The sequence below is a fragment of the Pelodiscus sinensis genome, chromosome 30, assembly GCF_052426305.1.
Source record: "Pelodiscus sinensis isolate ZL-2025 chromosome 30, ASM5242630v1, whole genome shotgun sequence".
Taxonomy (NCBI): Eukaryota; Metazoa; Chordata; order Testudines; family Trionychidae; genus Pelodiscus; species Pelodiscus sinensis.
In genome coordinates this window covers 10629908-10649330 of record NC_143081.1, presented here as the reverse complement: position 1 = coordinate 10649330, position 19423 = coordinate 10629908, and the positions used below count along the sequence as shown (strand labels likewise).

Here is a 19423-nt window from a genome sequence, read left to right as displayed (position 1 = left end):
CGGCTTTTCGCCGTGCTAGCTTTGCGAGGATAAATGTCCCTGGCTGGCACCTCTGGGGATGTGGGCCTAGAAGTTGGGGTCTATTGACACCAACTGGGGAACTCGCTCATTCACACCCCCTGCTCCTGCTGTGGCCAGGGTGGGATCACTGCTCACTGACCGCCACCATGTCCCACGGCAGGAGTTATATGGAGTTTGATCCAAAATTACCTCCCGCTTGGTCTCTCGGGTGCCTTGAAATGCTCGTCTGCAGCAGCTCCCCGTCCGGTCACTCCCAGCGAGCAGACAAGTAGGAACTGAGCATGTGTGATTGACAGCCCTGGTTTAGCAACCCCCCCTGCAGCAGCCTGCTTGGTACCTCCCACCGTGCTCTTGTCTCCACCAGCCTTGGTTATCACTAGCCAAGGGTTCTCTATGCCCTTCCAGCCTGAATTCCCCCAACCGGCCTGCCATGAACCGTTCAGCTTCCTCCACAGCCCCAGGTTGGTTGGTTTAGGTTGAAATAAACCAAGTTTATTAACAGTGGATTGCAGGTTAAATGATGCCAAGTGAAGGGAAACCAGGCCAGGTATGGTAACAGGGAAATCACGGTGAACACCTGCAGCTGAAAGGCTAAAACTCGATGTAGCAAGGCCCAGCTAGCGTTGTAGATGGGTTCGCTCTCCAGCCTGTCCCCCTAGTTCTCGGTCAGAACCTTGAACCCAAGTGTGAGGTGCTGGTTTCCCGTGTCCCTTTGGAGGAAGGAATGGAAGGGTTCACGGCCCCTCCTCGTCCCGCCCAGGGGCACAGGTCTCTCTGTGTGCACTGAGCCTGCATCAAGAAGCAGAAAGGTCTCCTGGGGCTGCCATCCACCCTCCTCCCCACTACCGCTAAGGGAGTCCTCACCGCCTCTCCTTACAGGCTTGATGGTTTTGTTTATTGCCCATCTGCATCCTAATCAAGACCTGGCCCCACCTGGCGGGACTGAGGCGGGACGGATGAGAGTTTTGCGGGGCCCAGGACAGCACAATTTCCCGGGCTCCCCTTTGGAGAAAAAATAGAAAAAAAAAGTGTCAAATGAGCAAATTGAAGCTTTTTTCATATTACATGTGAATTGGGTAAATTTTATAGAAACTTAATTTAGTTGGATAATTTTTATTTTAATTCTATTGTGATTCATTGTTAAACAAACTTCTACATTAATAATTAAACATTTCCATTGGTATTTAAGTCTGTTACAGCTGTCTAGCTCTTTTGGCAGCTGGGTCTCTAACAGCCGGTGGGAAAAGGCTTCTCCCCAGCATCAGCCCCTTCTCCAGACCCAAACACGGAAGCAGCGAGGCGCCCGCGGAGCAGGGAAATCCTGACCCGGTTTAGAAGGGGCTGGCTGCTGTGTCCGAGCCAGCAGACCCTCAGGAGCCTGCAGAGCAGCTGGAGGGAAAGGAGACGGCACCTCAGGCTCCATACAGGGTCAGAGGAGGGGCCATAGAGGCTGCCCCGACTGGCCCCTGCCGAGAAAGGGAGCTTGGACACAGCAAACGAGCCTGTCACTGTTGCCCCCCCCCCCCCGACAGCTGGCTCCCTTCTGGCGGGGGGCAACCGCCTGGCTCAGTCTCCCTGTGTCCGCACCAAGGCAGCTGTATGGGCCCCCGCTGTCCGGCTGCTGCGGCGCATTGCTCTAGGACTGGGTGCCGGGGGCAGGAAGGGAACAGCCCCCGATGCGCAGACCCCGCCCAGGCACCGACCAGCTAGTGTGGGGCTCACGGGGCTCCCCCACACCGAGACCACCCCTTCCCATGCTGGGGCAGAGGACTCTGGCTGCAGGATCCGGCGGTAGCTGGGGGGCAGGAGATGTGTGGTGGGGCGGCGTTAGGCACAGCGCCGCGCTGAAGGCTCCTGCGCCTCTCAGGAGAGTCGCCCCCAGGGCCAGGCTGCAGAAACTGCCGCTTTACTCTTTCAAGGAGTTGGCCTGGTGTCTGGGTCTGCGGAGCTGGGGAAAGGCGCCTCACGGTACCCACCCGCCAGCAGAGACCCCCCCTTCCGCCAGCGCCTGCGGGCCGGCCGGGCTGCTCTAGAGACAGAACTGCAAAGGCTTTACCTGTGAGGCGCGGGGCATCGGCGCCCTCTAGTGGCGAAAGCTAGAAAGTGACAGCGCTGGCGCGGGGTCTATTGAAGCGCGGGGCCCGGGGCACCCGCCCCGCTCCTCCTGCCCTATATCCGCCGCAGAGGCTGAGAGAGGCCCGAGAATCCGGTGAGAATCCGCCTCCCCTTTTTGGGTGCCCGCAGCGCTCAGATCTAGTTTTTGGAGGAGCCAAGGGAGACAGTGACCCGGGCTCTGGAAGGAGGAGCTGTTCTCTGTGTGCCCGGTGGAACCGTCCTAATATTCCTCTCCCAGCCCACTGCAGCCCTGTCTCGGGAGCTGCCGCCCCTCAAGGCGGAGGGCTGAGAACGACAGTGAAAGGGATTTGCTGTTCCCAGCCTCTCTCTGAACTCGGTTTCATTTCCATGCACGGAGCTTGGGCGCCCCCAGCGCCAAACGGCTTCGCTGCTCACTGTAAGGGGAGGCTTGTGTCTGGGCTCAGACCGGCTTCTCCTCGCTGTGTCTCTCGCACAGTAATAGCGGGCGGTGTCCTCGGGCTTCAGGCCGGTCATTTGCAGGTGCAGCAGGTTGTTGGAGTTGTTCCTGGAGATGGTGAATCGGCCTTTCACGGAATCCGCCTATGCGTTCCATAAACTGGGGTAGAATGTACCAAGAGGATAGCAGCGACCCAGTCCAGCCCCTTTCCGGGAGCCTGCCGGACCCAGTTCATGGGGTAGCTGCTGAAGGTGAAGCCGGAGGCTTTGCAGGAGAGGCGCAGAGAGTCTCCGGTTTTCTTCAAACAGCTTATCAATACCTCTGTCAAAGGAGCCATATTTCTACTAACTCCGCCAGTTATTCAGAAATAGAAAAAACCTTCCAAAGCCGCTACAGCGACACATAAGAGCAGCAAAAATCCCATTGTCCCTGGCGCTGGCGGGGAAAGTTCTCAGGGGACTGGCTGGTCACTGCCCAGACCCAGGGGGCTGCGGGTGCAGGCTGCGTGGAGGGACTGACAAATTTAAACTGGAAACTGGTTTCCTCGTTTGCATACTTGACTCCCTAAACCCGCCCTGCTCCTGCCAGAGATCTCAGAGGCTCGACCCCGGGCTGCAGGTGCAGGAGTCAGACCGGAGCGGCCTGCGTGTCTGTGCAGCGCCGGACACGGGGCGCTGGGACGCTCCTGACACTTTCGGACCTGGAGGAGGAGCAGCTCCCTGCAGTGACTGTGATTCCTCGCGCAGGGACTAAGGGGCTGGTGACTCAGGTGATGCGGGGAGGGAAGCGATCTCTGGAGCCCCTCCCATGCTCAGGAGGGCCACGCAGCGCCGGTCAAAGCTTCCCATTTACACTGGGGTTGCGGGCGGAGAGAGCTCTCACGGGCTGTGCCGCTACCGGGCCTAGGATAATGGGATCCTAGATTGTGACCAGAGACCCTGGGCGCTGGGACCGCTACCCCCAACTGCTCCGCCCTCGTTGGGCGTCATCTTCCAGCTCATTTACTGAGTTCAGTATTAACCAGCCGCAAAGCGGAGACAGAAGGTTTCCCCGTGTCGGGTTTAAAGCGCTTGTGAGGTAGTAAACCTGCAGCTTTCAGAGCCCAGCCCCGTGGTGCGACATGGCAGGATTCAATCGGTACTAACTATTCATCATCATCATCATTCCATGCCCATTCCCAGGCACTGGAACCAGCCTCGCTGCGGACACATTTCTGTTCCCACCGCCCCTACCACGCCTGTTCCATTCCACACCCCCCCATTACTCCCATTCACATACAGGCTGATGCTCCCTTCACATTCCTGCTCCTGTTCATATTCCCTTTCCTGTATCCCGCACACTCCCGATCACATTTGCCACCCCATTCTTGTTCCTGTTCCCCTTCCCGCTCCCGTTCGCATGGACACTCCCGCTCCATTCCCGGCGCACCAATGCCGGCCGGAGCCTAAGGCCCGGGGTTCATTCCCGGCGCTAGTAGCATCCGGGCGTGGTGGGAGTGTCCCCAGCGGGCTGTCGGTCAGGGCAGAGGTCACACGGGGAAGCACAGTGGGCGGGGGGGGGGGGGGGGAGGGCACAGTAGGTTGGGGAGGGGGAGGAGGACGGGAAGAGCCGGTCAGTGTCTGAGATGGAACCGCTGGATTCGTACGGCTCGTTCTCACTCGCGGGCTAGCACTGTAAAGACATGATTTACTAATGCAATCCTGTTATCAAAGCCCCCCCACCTCTCCGTATACATCAAGTTTCTTTGAAGCGGAACGGAGCGCATTCTATGCTGCTTGTGCTCCTTAGAGTGGGCAATGCTGAGCTATTGGTTTAAAAGTAGGATCGCATTCTAACGCAGATGTAGTTTGGACTGTGCTGCGTTACGCCTGAGAGGATAAGTGCTCTTTGAGGGGGCATTGAAAACAAGCATCAAGCTTGGAGAGCATGTCTTTAGAGAGCTAATGAAGGAGTAGGTGCTTTTCCTTCATGTAAGAACGTGCCAAGCAAATGCGGTGTGCGAATGTACTTCTGCAGTCGTCCAGTCCGTGGGTCCCGGTTTTAGGCGTATTTCTGAAGCCATATAAGAATAGGTGTGAAACAGTGTCAGCAAGTAATACTTACATTCGGCAATGTGGTGCCCGAAGCGTCCTAGCATTCTGACGCACATACAGCATAAACTGCGCTGCGTTTTTTTAAAGGAAACTTGATTGTTGTGGCGTCATTGAAACGGGGCTCAATGTTGTAAAAGATGACTTTATAGAACTAGAGAACGATTAGGGTTTTTTTTTCCCCATGCCTGTAAGGACGTCGGAAAGACATCTCGTGTTCGAAAGTAGTTGTGTAGTTCTCGACTAAGCGTGGCAGGTTCTTAGCGCATTTCAGAGGCCATATAAGAATTTGGCGAGACTAATGCCTCGGTAGGAATCCTGACATGGGGTCATGCTGACATAGAGGTGTATAAGTCGCGAGCACATTCTAACACACCTACCCCATAACTATTGCTGCCCTTTACTGCAAAAGAAACGTGAAGTTCGCGGGTTGGGCGGAGTCATTGAGGTCAGGAATCAATTTTCTATAAAAAAGCCTCTAAACAGCTAATGAGTGATTGGGCGTTTTTTTCCTGCACGTGAACACTTTCCAAGCAAATGAAGTGTACGATTCGAATTATAAAGTCCTCCGGTATCTTTCGATGGTAGTTAGCGCACCTTTGAGGCCAGATAAGAAGTCCTCTAAAACCGTGTTTTGCTAGGATTACTGATATTGGTCAAGACGGTAATCGAGCTCTACAAGTATTGGTAACAATTTAGGAATCACAGCATTCTGTAAGCTCAGCATAACGGAGTGTACCTATCCCTAGCTAGACACTGTTGCACGCCCATTCTTAGGCAGCTTCACAGAAGAGCCCAAAACTTAGCAGCGCAGTTTGTGCCTCCGAATATCCTGACTACATGAACGCCACTAACTCAGCATTGTCCAATAGAGCTATTACTAGCCAGACTCCGTTTCTCACAAATTCTTATATGGCTTCAGACATTTGCTAGATACCGGCCTCAGGAGCTGGAAGACTGCAGAACTACATACGCATACGAGATTGCCTTGCGACGTTCTCACATGCACGAAAATCACCGAATCGTTCGACTAGCACTGTAAAGACATGATTTACTAATACAATCCTGTTATCAAAGCCCCCCCACCTCTCCGTATACATCAACTTTCTTTGAAACAGAATGGAGCGCATTCTATGCTGCTTTTGCTCCTTAGAGTGGGCAATGCTGAGCTATTGGTTTGAAAGTAGGATCGCATTGTAACGCAGATGTAGTTTGGACTGTGCTGCGTTACGCCTGAGAGGATAAGTGCTCTTTGAGGGGGCATTGAAAACAAGCATCAAGCTTGGAGAGCATGTCTTTAGAGAACTAATGAAGGATTAGGTGCTTTTCCTTCATGTAAGGACGTCCCAAGCAAATGGGGTGTGCGAATGTACTTCTGCAGTCGTCCAGTCCGTGGGTCCCGGTTTTAGGCGTATTACTGAAGCCATATAAGAATTGGTGTGAAACAGTGTCAGCTAATGATACTTACATTCTGCAATGTGGCGCCCGAAGCGTCCTAGCATTCTGCCGCACATACAGCATAAACTGCGCTGCGTTTTTTAAAGGAAACTTGATTGTTGAGGCGTCATTGAAACGGGGCTCAATGTTGTAAAAGATGACTTTATAGAACTAGAGAACGATTAGGGTTTTTTTCCCATGCCTGTAAGAACGTCGGAAAGACATCTCGTGTGTGAAAGTAGTTGTGTAGTTCTCGACTACGCGTGGCAGGTTTTTAGCGCATTTCAGAGATCATATGGGAATTCGGCGAGACTAATGCCTCGGTAGGAATCCTGACATGGGGCAATGCTGACATAGTGGTGTACAAGTTGCGAGGACATTCTAAAGCACCTACCCCATAATACTGCTGCACTTTACTGCAAAAGAAGCGTGCAGTTCGCCGGTTGGGCGGAGTCATTGAGATCAGGAATCAATTTTCTATAAAAAGCCTCTAAACATCTAATGAGTGATTGGGCGTTTTTTTCCTGCACGTGAACACTTTCCAAGCAAATGAAGTGTACGATTCGAATTATAAAGTCCTCCGGTATCTTTCGATGGTAGTTAGCGCACCTTTGAGGCCAGATAAGAAGTCCTCTAAAACCGTGTTTTGCTAGGATTACTGATATTGGTCAAGACGGTAATCGGGGTCTAAAAGTATTGGTAACAATTTAGGAATCACAGCATTCTGTAAGCTCAGCATAACCGAGTTTAGCTATCCCTAGCTAGACACTGTTGCACGCCCATTCTTAGGCAGCTTCACAGAAGAGCCTTCTACTGTCCCAAAACTTAGCAGCGCAGTTTCTGCCTCCGAATATCCTAACTACATGAACGCCACTAACTCAGCATTGTCCAATAGAGCTATTACTAGCCAGACTCCGTTTCTCACAAATTCTTATATGGCTTCACACATTTGCTACATACCGGCCTCAGGGGCTGGAAGACTGCACAACTACATTCGCACACGAGATTGCCTTGCGACGTTCTCACAGGCACGAAAATCACCGAATCGTTCGACTAGGACTGTAAGGACATGATTTACTAATGCAATCCTGTTATCAAAGCCCCGCACCTCTCCGTATAGAGCAAGTTTCTTTTGAAGCGGAACGGAGCGCATTCTATGCTGCTTCTGTTCCTTAGAGTGGGCAACGCTGAGCTATTGGTTTAAAAGTAGGATCGCATTCTAACGCAGATGTAGTTTGGACTGTGCTCCGTTACGCATGAGGGGATAAATGCTCTTTGAGGGGGCATTGAAAACAAGCATCAAGCTTGGAGAGCATGTCTTTAGAGAGCTAATGAAGGATTAGGTGATTTTCCTTCATGTACCAACGTCCCAAGCAAATGGGGTGTGCGAATGTACTTCTGCAGTCGTCCAGTCCGTGTGTCCCGGTTTTAGGCGCATTTCTGAAGCCATATAAGAATAGGTGTGAAACAGTGTCAGCTAGTAATACTTACATTCGTCAATGTGGCGCCCGAAGCGTCCTAGCATTCTGCCGCACATACAGCATAAACTGCGCTGCGTTTTTTAAAGGAAACTTGATTGTTGAGGCGTCATTGAAACGGGGCTCAATGTTGTAAAAGAAGACTTTATAGAACTAGAGATCAATTAGGGTTTTTTTCCCCATGCAGGTAAGAACGTCGGAAAGACATCTCGTGTGCGAAAGTAGTTGTGTAGTTCTCGACTACGCGTGGCAGGTATTTAGCGCATTTCAGAGGCCATATAAGAATTTGGCGAGACTAATGCCTCGGTAGGAATCCTGACATGGGGCAATGCTGACATAGTGGTGTACAAGTCGCGAGCACATTCTAAAGCACCAACCCCGTAATACTGCTGCACTTTGCTGCAAAAGAAGCGTGCAGTTCGCGGGTTGGGCGGAGTCATTGAGATCAGGAGTCAATTTTCTCCAAAAAAATGCCTCTAAACAGCTAATGAACGAGTCGGGTTTTTTTCCTGCACGTGAACACTTCCCAAGCAAATCAAGTGTACGCCTCGAATTTTAAAGTCCTCCGGTATCATTCGATGGTAGTTAGCGCACCTTTGAGGCCAGATAAGAAGTCCTCCAAAAACGTGTTTTGCTAGGATTACTGATATTGGTCAAGACGGTGATCGGGGTCTACAAGTATTGGTAACACTTGTCACAACCCACTTCACCGTATTCACCTCAGCCTCCTTGGGTACGGTGATCACAGAGCTAGGCGGCTTACCAAAGCCACCGCACCGCCGGAGAATGGGGCGGGTACCACCTGCGAAAGGGAGTTAGGTACGGAGCTCCAGTTGGGATTCACAGCCTTGGAGGTAAGCTGATAATAGCGCCCCCAAATCCCTTGACCACAGAAGGAGTTGATGGTGCTTCCTATTGCCTAGTGGTTAGATCACGTGCCTAGCAAATGATACAGCCAAGATCATCCCTCCTCAGCCTGATGTGGGAGCAGGGATTTGACACCCCATCCTCCACCGTGTAAAGGGAGGGTGACATGGGGGTGCCGACACCCCCTTATTTTTTCAGACTTCATGGGTATTAGCTTCAACAGGAGATACTGAAAGATTCTCCCCCCAAGTCTCCCGTTGTCTGGCATTCACGACATTTGCTCAGGGATGTTTTGTTGCTGTCACAAGTGACACAGGGGCCTAATTCATACTTTGAAAAGTGACTTAGCGCTTCAGCCAGAAAACTCTCCTTGCCATGCGACTTAAGTGAGTCACGGGGCTATGAAGTTTGGGGCGAAATTATCCCAGGCTGTTGACCCGAGCAAACGCTCTCTGGAGGGACTAAAGCTGCAGCCAGGCCGTGCTTCCAGAATTGTCCCTGGTGATGGTGAGTCGCCCTTGGAAGGCCGGGGCATAGCCAGTCCCAGACCGGGTGAGCTGGACTTGTGAATAAAAAGCGACACAAATTCAGTGAACTCTATTCGTCCTCCTTCTGCCTTTCGGGCCCACTCCAATGGAGAAAATCTGCCTGTGAGCGGTGCTAGGCGAACTTCCAAGGGCATCGAACTCGTACTGACTGGGAAGCGATTAGGCTGGGCAGAGCCTCGCGCTGCGGTTCCATCCCAGCCTGCAGAGCTAAGGCCGAACATTCAGTCTCCGAAGCGAACGTGACACCCTTCAGTAACCACAGAAACGATTCTCCCTCGTCGTCCTTTTAGCCTCAGAAAAGGGGAGGAGACGTGAGTGTGTCCGAGTGTCTCTGTGTCTGAGTGACTGTGTTTGATTTGTTTGTGTGTCTCCGCTGTGTGTTACTGTGTGTGCGGTTCGTGTGTGTGTGTCCTGTCCCAGCTGCGGACAATCACTCCTGTTCTGTAACAGGCACAGGGGCGCACCTGGACTCAAGTCCCCGTCTGCTGTCCTAAATAGACCAGCCGCTCTTGCTTCCTAAGGGCTCTGATAACTGACTGTGGCCTGTTTGCGTGTTTCCTTCCGTCACCCTCCGCCCCCCGGGCTCTGGCACAGAGCCGAGGGGCAGAAGGAACCGCTGCCACCTCTCTGCGTGACTTGCTGCAGAGCGCAGGCCACGGGGGACCTTCTCTCCCGGGCCGGGTGGCTCCGAGGAAGCTGGACCCGGGTCTCTGTGGGGGAAGGGGAGCGCAGGAGCCACGTTGGAAGGAGTCCAATGAATCCCGGTTTACATCAGTGAAAGTGCCCGATCAGCAAGCCGAGCCGGGCCGGGGGAACAGGGCTCCCGCCTCAACGGGACTGGCTGAGGCAGCCGGCGATGTCTGCCGCGCAGGCCCAGGGGAACACCGTGATGCAAACGGGAGGAGAGGGGGCGTTTCTAGGCAACGAAAGGGTTAAAATCTCCCCGCGGGTTTGTATTTCATCCACCGAAGTTTGTTCTCGGTTCTGTGCGCAGCGCCCGGTTGTTTGTGTCTCTGCTGCCCCCGCGTGGCGGCCGCGGGTTCTGCAGCCTGGGTTTTTGCAGGCGCATCACTAGGTTTCGTGTCGCTGTGTGTCTCGCACAGTAATAGCGGGCGGTGTCCTCGGGCTTCAGGCCGGTCATTGGCAGGTGCAGCAGGTTGTTGGGGTTGTCCCTGGAGATGGTGAATCGGCCCCCAAGTGCATCAGAGTAGAACGTGCTGCTCCCACTGCCGGTGCTGATAGCAGCCACCCACTCCAGGACCTTCCCGGGAGCCTGCCGGAGCCAGTCCATCCCGGAGCTGCTGAAGGTGAAGCCGGAGGCTTTGCAGGAGAGGCGCAGAGAGTCTCCGGGCTTCTTCACATCCCCTCCGGACTCCACCAGCTGCACCTGGCACCGGGCACCTGGGAATAAAGGGATGTTAGAAGAACCGGCATAAAACCAGCGAGAATTGTCTGGGCTCTGCCACTTGATCGGGGAACTAAATACCTTCCAGAGCTGCTAGAATGAAAACAGCTGCGACCCAAAGTCTCATTGTCTCTGCTGCTGGCGGGGAAAGTTCTCCGGGGACTGGCTGCTCCCTGCTCTGAGCCAAGGGGCTGCGGATTGTCCCTGCGGGTGCAGGCTGGGCAGAGAGAGGCACAGATTTAAACAGGAACCTCTCTCCCCTATTTGCATGGCCCGCTGCTTATAACGGACCCAGGCTCCTTCCCTTAACTCTGAATCGCTGGCTCGGGGCTCAGGGCGGAGTCAGACTCTGCCCCGCTGTGTCTGTGCAGCTCCCAGCTCCAGGGAGGTGGGTTAAAGGGGAGAAGCAGCTGCCGGGTTCGAGCCCGGTTCCCCGGTATTGAATTTAGGGCCCGATTGTCACGTAGTTATCCCGTTACGTGGAGGTGTCCGAGGTCCTGTCCATGCGGACAGCGGGTCAGGAGGTCGGTGCCTGGAAGGGGCGGGGTCACAGGGTTGCACGGGGCTGGGTCACTCACTGGAAGGCTACAAGTAAGGGGCTGGGGAGCGCGGTGAGTCCGGCAGCCTCTCCCCGGGCGGGGAATGAGGATTTGGAATCAGTCCGGGGGGTGACCCAGGCTCACACAAACCGAAGGCGAAGGAGACAAAGGATTCGTCACCGGAGCGGGGATTTGTGCAAAGGGGGCTCGGGGCGGGAGACTGGGGGCCGGCTCCCCCTGGCTGGGTCTGTGCAGCCGAGAGGCCGCCCCGTGTGACCGGCAGAGCGAGCCAGGCTGGATTTGCCCCAGTCACAGCAGCGAACAGCGGGAGGGAGGGAAGTTGGGAGGCTGGAAAGTTCTGGGCTGTAGCCGAAGGAGGCCTGGGTTTATGGCAGGTCGGGAGCGGGGCTGGGACACACAGCGGCGTGGGGGGAGCTTTGGGCGGGGGTGTTAAACCTCGTCCCGCAGGGCTCGCACCAGGGACAGCGCTCAGGGATTCAGGAGGCGAATTAACGACCAACTCTGCCCCTAGAGCCACAGTCCGAATGACCAGGGACATAGAGAGACCCGGATAAATATTTATATTTATATCGAATATATTATAACTTATATCGCCCAGGCCCAGATTAAGAAAGGTGCTTCCGTGGCTGTCCTGGGCGGGCGGGCGGGGGAGGGGGGGTGAGAAGAGACATTACCCGGCCACTACAAGTGCAGATCTTTTTGCAGGCGGCCCTTATCCTGGGGCCCTGGGCTGCAGCCACTAACCCCTAGAGCGCGTGACAGGGCTGGAGCCGCATCCCCGAGCGCCAAGCTAGCGGGGTCCCCTCTCTGCCCTCACCTGCAGGCTCCGCCCTCAAAGCGCCCATTGGCTGGGACTCATGGAGCTCTCGCGTGAATCACCTGGCTCCCCAGCTCCCTATCCCAGCCCTGAGCCCCCTCCCGCACTGCCCCGTTTGGAGCTGGAACTCGGCATGTCCGGTGAATTCCCCGGACAATAATATCTATTGTTATGATCAGTTTCCATGGTTACTAGGCTTGGGAGGGGCGAGTAGGTCCTAGCGTCTCAGGCCTCCACTCTCAGACCCAGGTCCGAGCACCGTGCAACCCTGTGAGCCGCTCCCTCCCCAAGCACTGACTGTGACGTAGTGGGGCGTACCTTGCTGGTTGCTATGCTGGGCAGTGGGTTCTGAGTGACCTCCACTGGCTGCCGTCTGCAGCACGGCCCAGCAGGGCAGGGTATGAGTCATTATGCAAGGGGGCTTCGAAACTCTTCAGACAGGTGGAACAATGGGAAGAAGGGGAGTGGAGCCCTGGCTGGGGGCAGGGCTGGAGGTGAGGGGGTTAGTTTCTGTCTGGGAGCATGGAGGAGACAGCCTAGGGAAAGGGAATGGAGTTTAGGGGCCCAGTCTCCCCCATCTCAAGGGGGGCTGAGGCATCCTAGGCCTGCCCTGGAACCAGATTACATCTGTGCTGTGCTGTATCCTGGAGAAGCAATAAACACCCTTTATTCTACTGGCTGGTGGAGTCTATCCATGCCATTATGGGGGTGCAGGAGACAGGAAAACCCTGACGACATGCCATCACACATGGGGATCAGGGAGGTTGCACTGCCGTGGTCCCCATTTACCAAAAAAAAGGGACACCCAGGTGCTAAGATCCTTTAGTCTGGCCTGCAGCCCCACAGGACTCATGCCTGCCCTCCTGGATATGGAGCTGACTGATCTGTGATGTCAAACAGGGCTGGCCTTACCATCAGTGGAACTGAGATGGCAGTCTCAGGTGCCAGACTGGGTGGGCCACTAGGACCCAGTGTATAGAAAATTGTGTCTGCTGCTGGTATTCTCTCTGCTCTAGATGCATAGAGATGGTGGAGTGCTGTGCTGGAGGAAGGAGGGCACAAAGAACAGGAAAAAGGCAGTATTGAGACCTTACAAAGTTTTGGCCAAAGCGACGGAGCATGGGGGCGTCATTTGAGCTCCCTGCTTCACATGCCAAAATGTTGTGGGTCGGCCCTGACACCCAACCACCAGGTTGGGGCTCAGGAGACGTCCATGCGGTTCCTGGTTTTGTCCCTGACCTGCCGGGTGACAGCAGCCAGGTCCCTTCTGCTCCCTGAACTTCATTTTCCCAATCTGTGACCTCTCTTTAGATGGAGCATCCACATCTGATGAGAAGCAGGGACTGCCAGGAACAGACACGTTTCCGGTGTTTGTCCATGAACACACGGGTAAGGTAAATACACCTTGTAGCTTCCTGTCTCTTGTAACTTGATGGAGCCCAGAGGTGGGCAAATACTGGCCCGGGGGCCGGATTCCGATAGTCAGAGTTAGCTCCTGATCGGCCCCCACATGCCGTATTTACCTGCGCCTCCACAGGTACGGGGATCACAGCTCCTGTTGGCTATGTGGAGAGTTAGGAGCCTGGGTCCCCTCGCGGGGTTTTTGAACGGCGGTAGCTGCGGTTTGTGTCACTGTGCACCGAGCACAGTAATACGTGGCAGTGTCATCGGCTCGCAGGCTGCCCAGCTGCAGCCAGGTCGTACTTATGGAGTTCTCCCTGGTGATGGTGAATCGCCCCTGGAAATTTTGGGCATAGCCTGTTTCACTATCTCTGGGATCAATGTATCCTATCCACTCCAGGCCTTTCCCGGGAGCCTGCCGGACCCAGCTAAGGTAATTGCTGGTAAATGTGTAGCCGGAGGTTTTACATGTCAGCTTCACGGACTCTCCAGGCTTTTTGATTTCTACCCCAGACTGAGTCAGCTGGATCTGGGAGCTGGCACCTGTCAATAAAAAAAAATACCGTTAATTCCATTCTATTCCTCCTCTTCCCAGCCTTATCCAAGTACCCTTCCCTGCCTTATCACAGGGTCTGATCTGCCTTTTAATAATAAAGAATTTGTCCATGGCATATTCCTGTTCAGAAGAAGTACAGTTATCCTTCTTGCAGAGGGGAAACTGAGGTATAACTGGGCTGGAGGTTTTTCAGAGCTGCGTACGGCATTCCTACTACAGAGTAATGAAAATTGGGCATCAGAATACCCTATTTGGGTTTAAAATTCCAGCGTGTGCGATTTCCTCAGAGCTGCGATTTAGAATCCCGAGTTCCTGATCCACCTCCTACGTCTTCATCTTCAAACCATCTTTGCTCCCCCAGCCCAGCTGTGCCCGGCAGACACCGGCGTCCATCCCCTTACCTGAGACAGCCGCCAGAAGGAAACAGAACCCCAGAGCGATCATTGCCATTCTCCTCTCCCACCTTGTGTGCTGCAAAGCAGGAAACCAGCCGCCTGTTGGCGAGCCCCCCTGGCTGTTCTTTATCAGGCACATTTCCCCCCACATTTGCATGTGGGCGTGGCTACATGGTATGACAAAACCTCGGCTTTGCCCGCCTTTACTCATGAATGGCCTCCGAATCTGGAGGGACGCAGCCACGGAGGCGGCAAGAGCAGGTCTATGGAATTTGGGCCCCGATCTAGGACAAAACGAAAGCTACTGTGATGTCGGCGGGCCGTCCGTGTGAGTAAAGGACAATTGGTGAATGTCAAGGTGCCCAGTGTCGGGCTATGACAATGTGACAGCAAATGGGTGTCAAACTGACATAACACAGAATCCAGGGATGTGTGAACACGAGCGCGCTCCTGTGGGGAAATCTCCCTGGGAGCGGTGATCTTCCAAGGGGCTCTGGGCACCGAACTCGTGCTGACTGGGAAGGGATTAGGCTGGGGATAGCCTCGCGCTGAAGATCCAGCCCAGCCTGCAGAGCTGAAGCCAATAATTCCTGGTGCTTATTCTTCTATTCGGTTTCTGAAGCGAACGTGACACTTTGCTGCCTCCGTGCGGATCTGTCCCTTCAGTAACCACAGAAACGATCCCCCCTCTTTGTCCTTTTAGCTTCGTGTCGCTTGGTCACTTGTGTCCGCAGGGGCTGGAGAAGGGAGGGGGGGCTGTTACACTCTTGCCCTTCACAGTGTCCTGTGACAGAGGGTGACACAGGCTGACTGGGTGCTGGGTGATGATGCTTCGTTGTGTTTGTTTGGAGCTCGCTGGCTGGTCACCCCATGTGCTGAGCAAAGCTCCGAAGCAATGAAGGTAACTTCATAGAAGGTGCTCAGGGAGGCGCCTCCCTCTGGCAGTGACTCCTAGGCGGGTGGTGCAGGGGGTCTCAGAGTACCGCTGCCTGCAGGCTCTGCCCCTGAAGCTAGTTCCCAGCCAATGAGAGTGCGGAGTTGGTGCTGGGAGGGGGCAGCCCGCAGAGACATCCCACCCCCAGATGCCGCAGGGACGGTGCTGGCTGCTTCCATGTGTGGAGGGTGCTGTCAGCAGGAGCGGCTGGGGGGCCCTAGGCCCTTTAAAATTGTCAAGGCCCTTGGGAAATTGCCCCGTCCCCCCGCCCCATAGGCAGGCCGGTCTGAAGATCATGCAGGGGCACATGGAGCCCTCCTAAAGATAAGGGCAGGGTGGGGGGTCGGCTGATAGATTGGGACGATTCCAGGAAACCAAGGTAAAGGTTGAATCCGCATCAACTTTTTACCGCCTGCCGCTGCCTCAGATGTGTAGCAACACTGCCCCCTAGTGCCTCCGCGCGAAGCCTGATCCACACCGGCGCCATTCCAGCTGGGAATGGGCGATTCTATGTTTGGCTCAGCTGTTGGGATCTGCTCAAGAGTTGGAGACCGAGAATATGCAAATATGCAAATTAACTGTTACCGGTCTGCTAAAAGTTTGTGAATGGGTTTGCGGTCCCTGGTATTAAAAAGTTTGCTCTAGTCTTACCTGCAACCCCGCACGGTCACGTCCGCATTGCTGGATATGGAGCATACTAATCTGCGAGGACAAAGAACCAGGCTGGGACTCAAGAGACGTGAATGCGGTTCCTTGCTTTGCTCCTGGGTGCTGGGGGACTGCGGGCAAGTCCCTTCTGCTTCCTGTACCTCAGTTTCCCCCTCTGTGAAACGGGGCATAATAGCACTGACCGCTCCTTAGAAAGAGCTTCCGAGACTGATGAGAAACAGGTACGAGGGCTTCTGGGAACAGACATGTACGTGGAGTTTGTCAATGGATACCCGGGCGAGATAAATATCCCACGTGCAGTCACTTGTGACTGGCTGTAAACCAGCGATGGACAAATACTGGCCCACAGGCCGAATTCCATCTGCCAGGGGTAGCCCCTGGCGGGCCCCCGCATCACCTTATTTAACTGCGACTCCCCAGGTACGGGGGATCACACCTCCTGTTCGCTGTGCGGAGTGCTGGGGGCTAGTAGGAGGGCTACAAAAGGCAGCAAACTGGGTAGTAGGGCTGTCTGGTGCAGCTTCTAGTTTTAGCAAATGCGGAGGAGGGGTCCCACCTGTGAAAGGGAGTTAAGTATCTAACTGCATTTGGGATTCACAGCCCTGTCCTAAAGGTAGGTGCTTCAGATGATACTTAATAACGCTCCCAAGCCCCTTGTGCCAGGGAAGGAGTCGGTGGGGTTTCCTATAGTGGTTAGAGCACTTACCTAGGAAATGAAACAGCCAGGATCATCCCTCCTGAGCCTGATGTGGGAGCAGGAATTTGAGACTCCACTGTCAAAGGGAGGTTGACATGGGCTACAGGCACCCCTCTTCTCTTTCAGTCCAGTATTTTTTTATTCACTGAGGAACACCTTCAAGCAGAGATATTGAAAACCCCTCCTTCAAATCTCCTATCGTATATCACTCAGGGCATTCGCTCCGGGCTGTTTTGCTGATGACACAGATGACTGTCACAGAAGCCTGTTCTGAAAACTGATTTAACGCTGCAGCCAGAAATAACTAAACAACTGACCGTGACGGGCCTATGAAATTTGGGACAAATGACCCCGGCTTGTTGATCTGGGCAAATGCTCGCCGGAGGGACTAAAGGCTCCAGGGTTGGCAGGACACCTGGGTTCTCTCACTGGGGTTTTTGAAGGGCTGTTGTTTTGGTTTGTGTCACCGTGTGCCGAGCGCAGTAATACGTGGCGGTGTCATCGGCTCGCAGGCTGCCCAGCTGCAGCCAGGCCGTGGTTATGGAGTTGGCCCTGGTCATGGTGACTCGCCCCTGGAAGGCCGGGGAGTAGCTAGTGCCACCATTACCGGGATAGATGTATCCCAGCCACTCCAGGCTTTCCCCGGGAGCCTGCCGGACCCAGCTAATGTAATAGTCGGTAAAGCTGTAGCCGGAGGTTTTACATGAGACCTTCACGGACTCTCCGGGCTTCTTGATTTCTGCCCCAGACTGGATCAGCTGGATTTGGGAGCTGGCCCCTGTAGAAAAACAATACAAATACCGTTAATTCCATTCTATTCCTCCTCTTCCCGGCCTTATTCAAGCCCTTGTCTTGCCTCCTAAAGGCAGTCTCTGATCTGCCTTTTAATAAGAGAGAATTTGTCTCCGTCATATTCCTGTGCAGCAGGGAAGGACAATTATCCCCATTTGGCAAAGTGGAAACTGAGGCACAATCTGCTCTGGAGGCTTTTCAATGCTGTGTACGGGATTCTTAATACGGAGTAATGAAACCTGGGCATCAAACCCCACCATCTGGCTTTAAAACTCCATCCCATGCGATCTGCTCAGAGCTGGGATTTTGATTCCAGAGTTCCTGATCCACCTCCTACATCTTCATCTTCAAACCATCTTTGCTCTCTCGGCCCAGCTGTGCCCAGCAGACACCTGCATCCATCCCCTTACCTGAGACAGCCGCCAGAAGGAAACAGAACCCCAGACCGATCATTGTCATTCTCCTCCACCACCTTGTGTGCTACAAAGCAGGAAACCCGCCGCCTGTTGGCGAGGCGCCCTGGCTGTTCTTTATCAGGCACTTTCCCTACTTAATTTGCATATGAGCGTGGCTACATCGGGTGACGAAAGCGCGGCTTTGCCCGGAAGTGCAAATAAACGGCCTCAGAATCTGGAGGGACACAGCCACGGAGGAGGCCAGAGCAGAGCTATGGAATCTGGGCCCCGATCTAGGACAACATGGAAGCTACTGTGACCTCAGCGAGGCGTCCGTGGGAGCTAAGGGACAATTGGTGAAGCTGAATGTTACGGTGCCCTGTGGCGGGTTGTCACAATGTCACACCCAGTGGATGTGAAACTGACACAACACAGAGTCCAGTAATGTGTAAACACGGGCACTCTCCAGTGGGGAAATCTACCTGTGAGCGGTGATCTTAGATCTTCCAAGGGGCGCTGGGCACCGAACTCGTGCTGAATGGGAAGGGATTAGGCTGCGTAGAGCCTCGCGCTCAAGATCCAGCCCAGCCTGCAGAGCTGAAGCCAATAATTCCTGGTGATTATTCCCCGATTCAGTCTCTGGGCAGAAACGTTTCCGAAGCGACCGTGACACTTTGCTGCCCCCGTGCGGATCTGTCCCTTCAGTAACCACAGAAACGATCCCCCCTCTTCGTCCTTTTAGCTTCGTGTCACTTGGTCACTTGTGTCTCCTGCAGGGCCTGGAGAAGGGGGAGGGGGTTTAATTTGCAGGCTACTTCAGTTTATCGCTGTATCCAAGGCCACTCACTAACCCGCTCAATGTCTGTCTAGCTTCATAGTCTCTCTTCCAAGTGCCCCTCCCCCTCCCCACCCTACCCCGTTCTCTGGCAGCTCGCTGCTGCGGGGAGGGTGGGTGGGAAGTCACCAAGAGCGGTTCCGAGGAACATTCAGTGCGCATGTCTGACCCCGACAGAGGGGGAGACTAGCTGGTTGTGACGTGGGACCTGGACCTGGGCTGTAGGAATCCAGGGAACAATTCACTGAGTGTCTGGCAATGTGTGTGCGCGCCCTGTGACGTGATAGACACACAAATCAATGTCACCGCTGACTGAGCGTGTCCGCTTGTCTGTTACTTGGGCAGGCTCCGAATTTCAGAGCCAGGGAAGTGAGTTGGATCCCAAATGGAGCCTCCAGCTGCTGTAGTTGAAGGGGGAGGAGGGAAAATCTCACTCTTCATCGCGAGGAGGTGCCCGCCTTTCTCTGCTTTGCCCTCAGGGGTTTCCTGTAACTGTGAGTCTCTGGCACAGTAATAGCGGGCGGTGTCCTCGGGCTCCAGGCCGGTCATTTGCAGGTGCAGCAGGTTGTTGGGATTGTCCGTGGAGACGGTGAAGTGCCCTTTGGCCGACTCTATAAAGAACATTTTCTCCGAATCACACTGCAGCGAGTTCCCGGGAACCTGGCGCATCCAGCGCTGCTGGAGGTGAGCCCAGAGGCTTTGCAGGGTCTCAGGGACTCTCCGGGATTCTAGACTCCACCCCAGACGCCACCAGCTCCACCTCGCACCGGGCACCTACGAACACAAAACACCCCAAACACTTACTGAGCGCAAACACTTCGGAGCTGGCGGCGAGCGAGGGAAGGAATCTTCCTGCGCAGAACATGGCGAGGGCCGAAGGGCGAAGGGCAACAGACCCAGCAGGGGCTGCGGGGCGAGGGCCGTTTGGGAAGTGTCTCTCGGCGCCTGGGCTTTGAACAGGTAGCGTCCGCCCGGAATGTGCCTAGCTCGTTC

The 19423-nt window shown here is 54.5% G+C and overlaps 2 pseudogenes and 1 gene segment (V, D, J or C); all 3 read right to left on the bottom strand.

The window, feature by feature from the left end:
- Positions 1-9906: 9906 nt before the first annotated feature.
- On the bottom strand, positions 9907-12037 carry LOC149521201 (Ig heavy chain V region 3-like). The segment is given in 3 exon segments: positions 9907-10375; positions 10461-10596; positions 11757-12037. Coding segments are annotated over 2 exon segments (489 nt in total).
- Positions 12038-13302: 1265 nt separating this feature from the next.
- LOC149521200 (immunoglobulin heavy variable 1-46 pseudogene) lies at positions 13303-14163 on the bottom strand (annotated as a pseudogene).
- Positions 14164-16833: 2670 nt separating this feature from the next.
- Positions 16834-17653, bottom strand: LOC149521199 (immunoglobulin heavy variable 1-3 pseudogene; annotated as a pseudogene).
- Positions 17654-19423: the final 1770 nt, after the last annotated feature.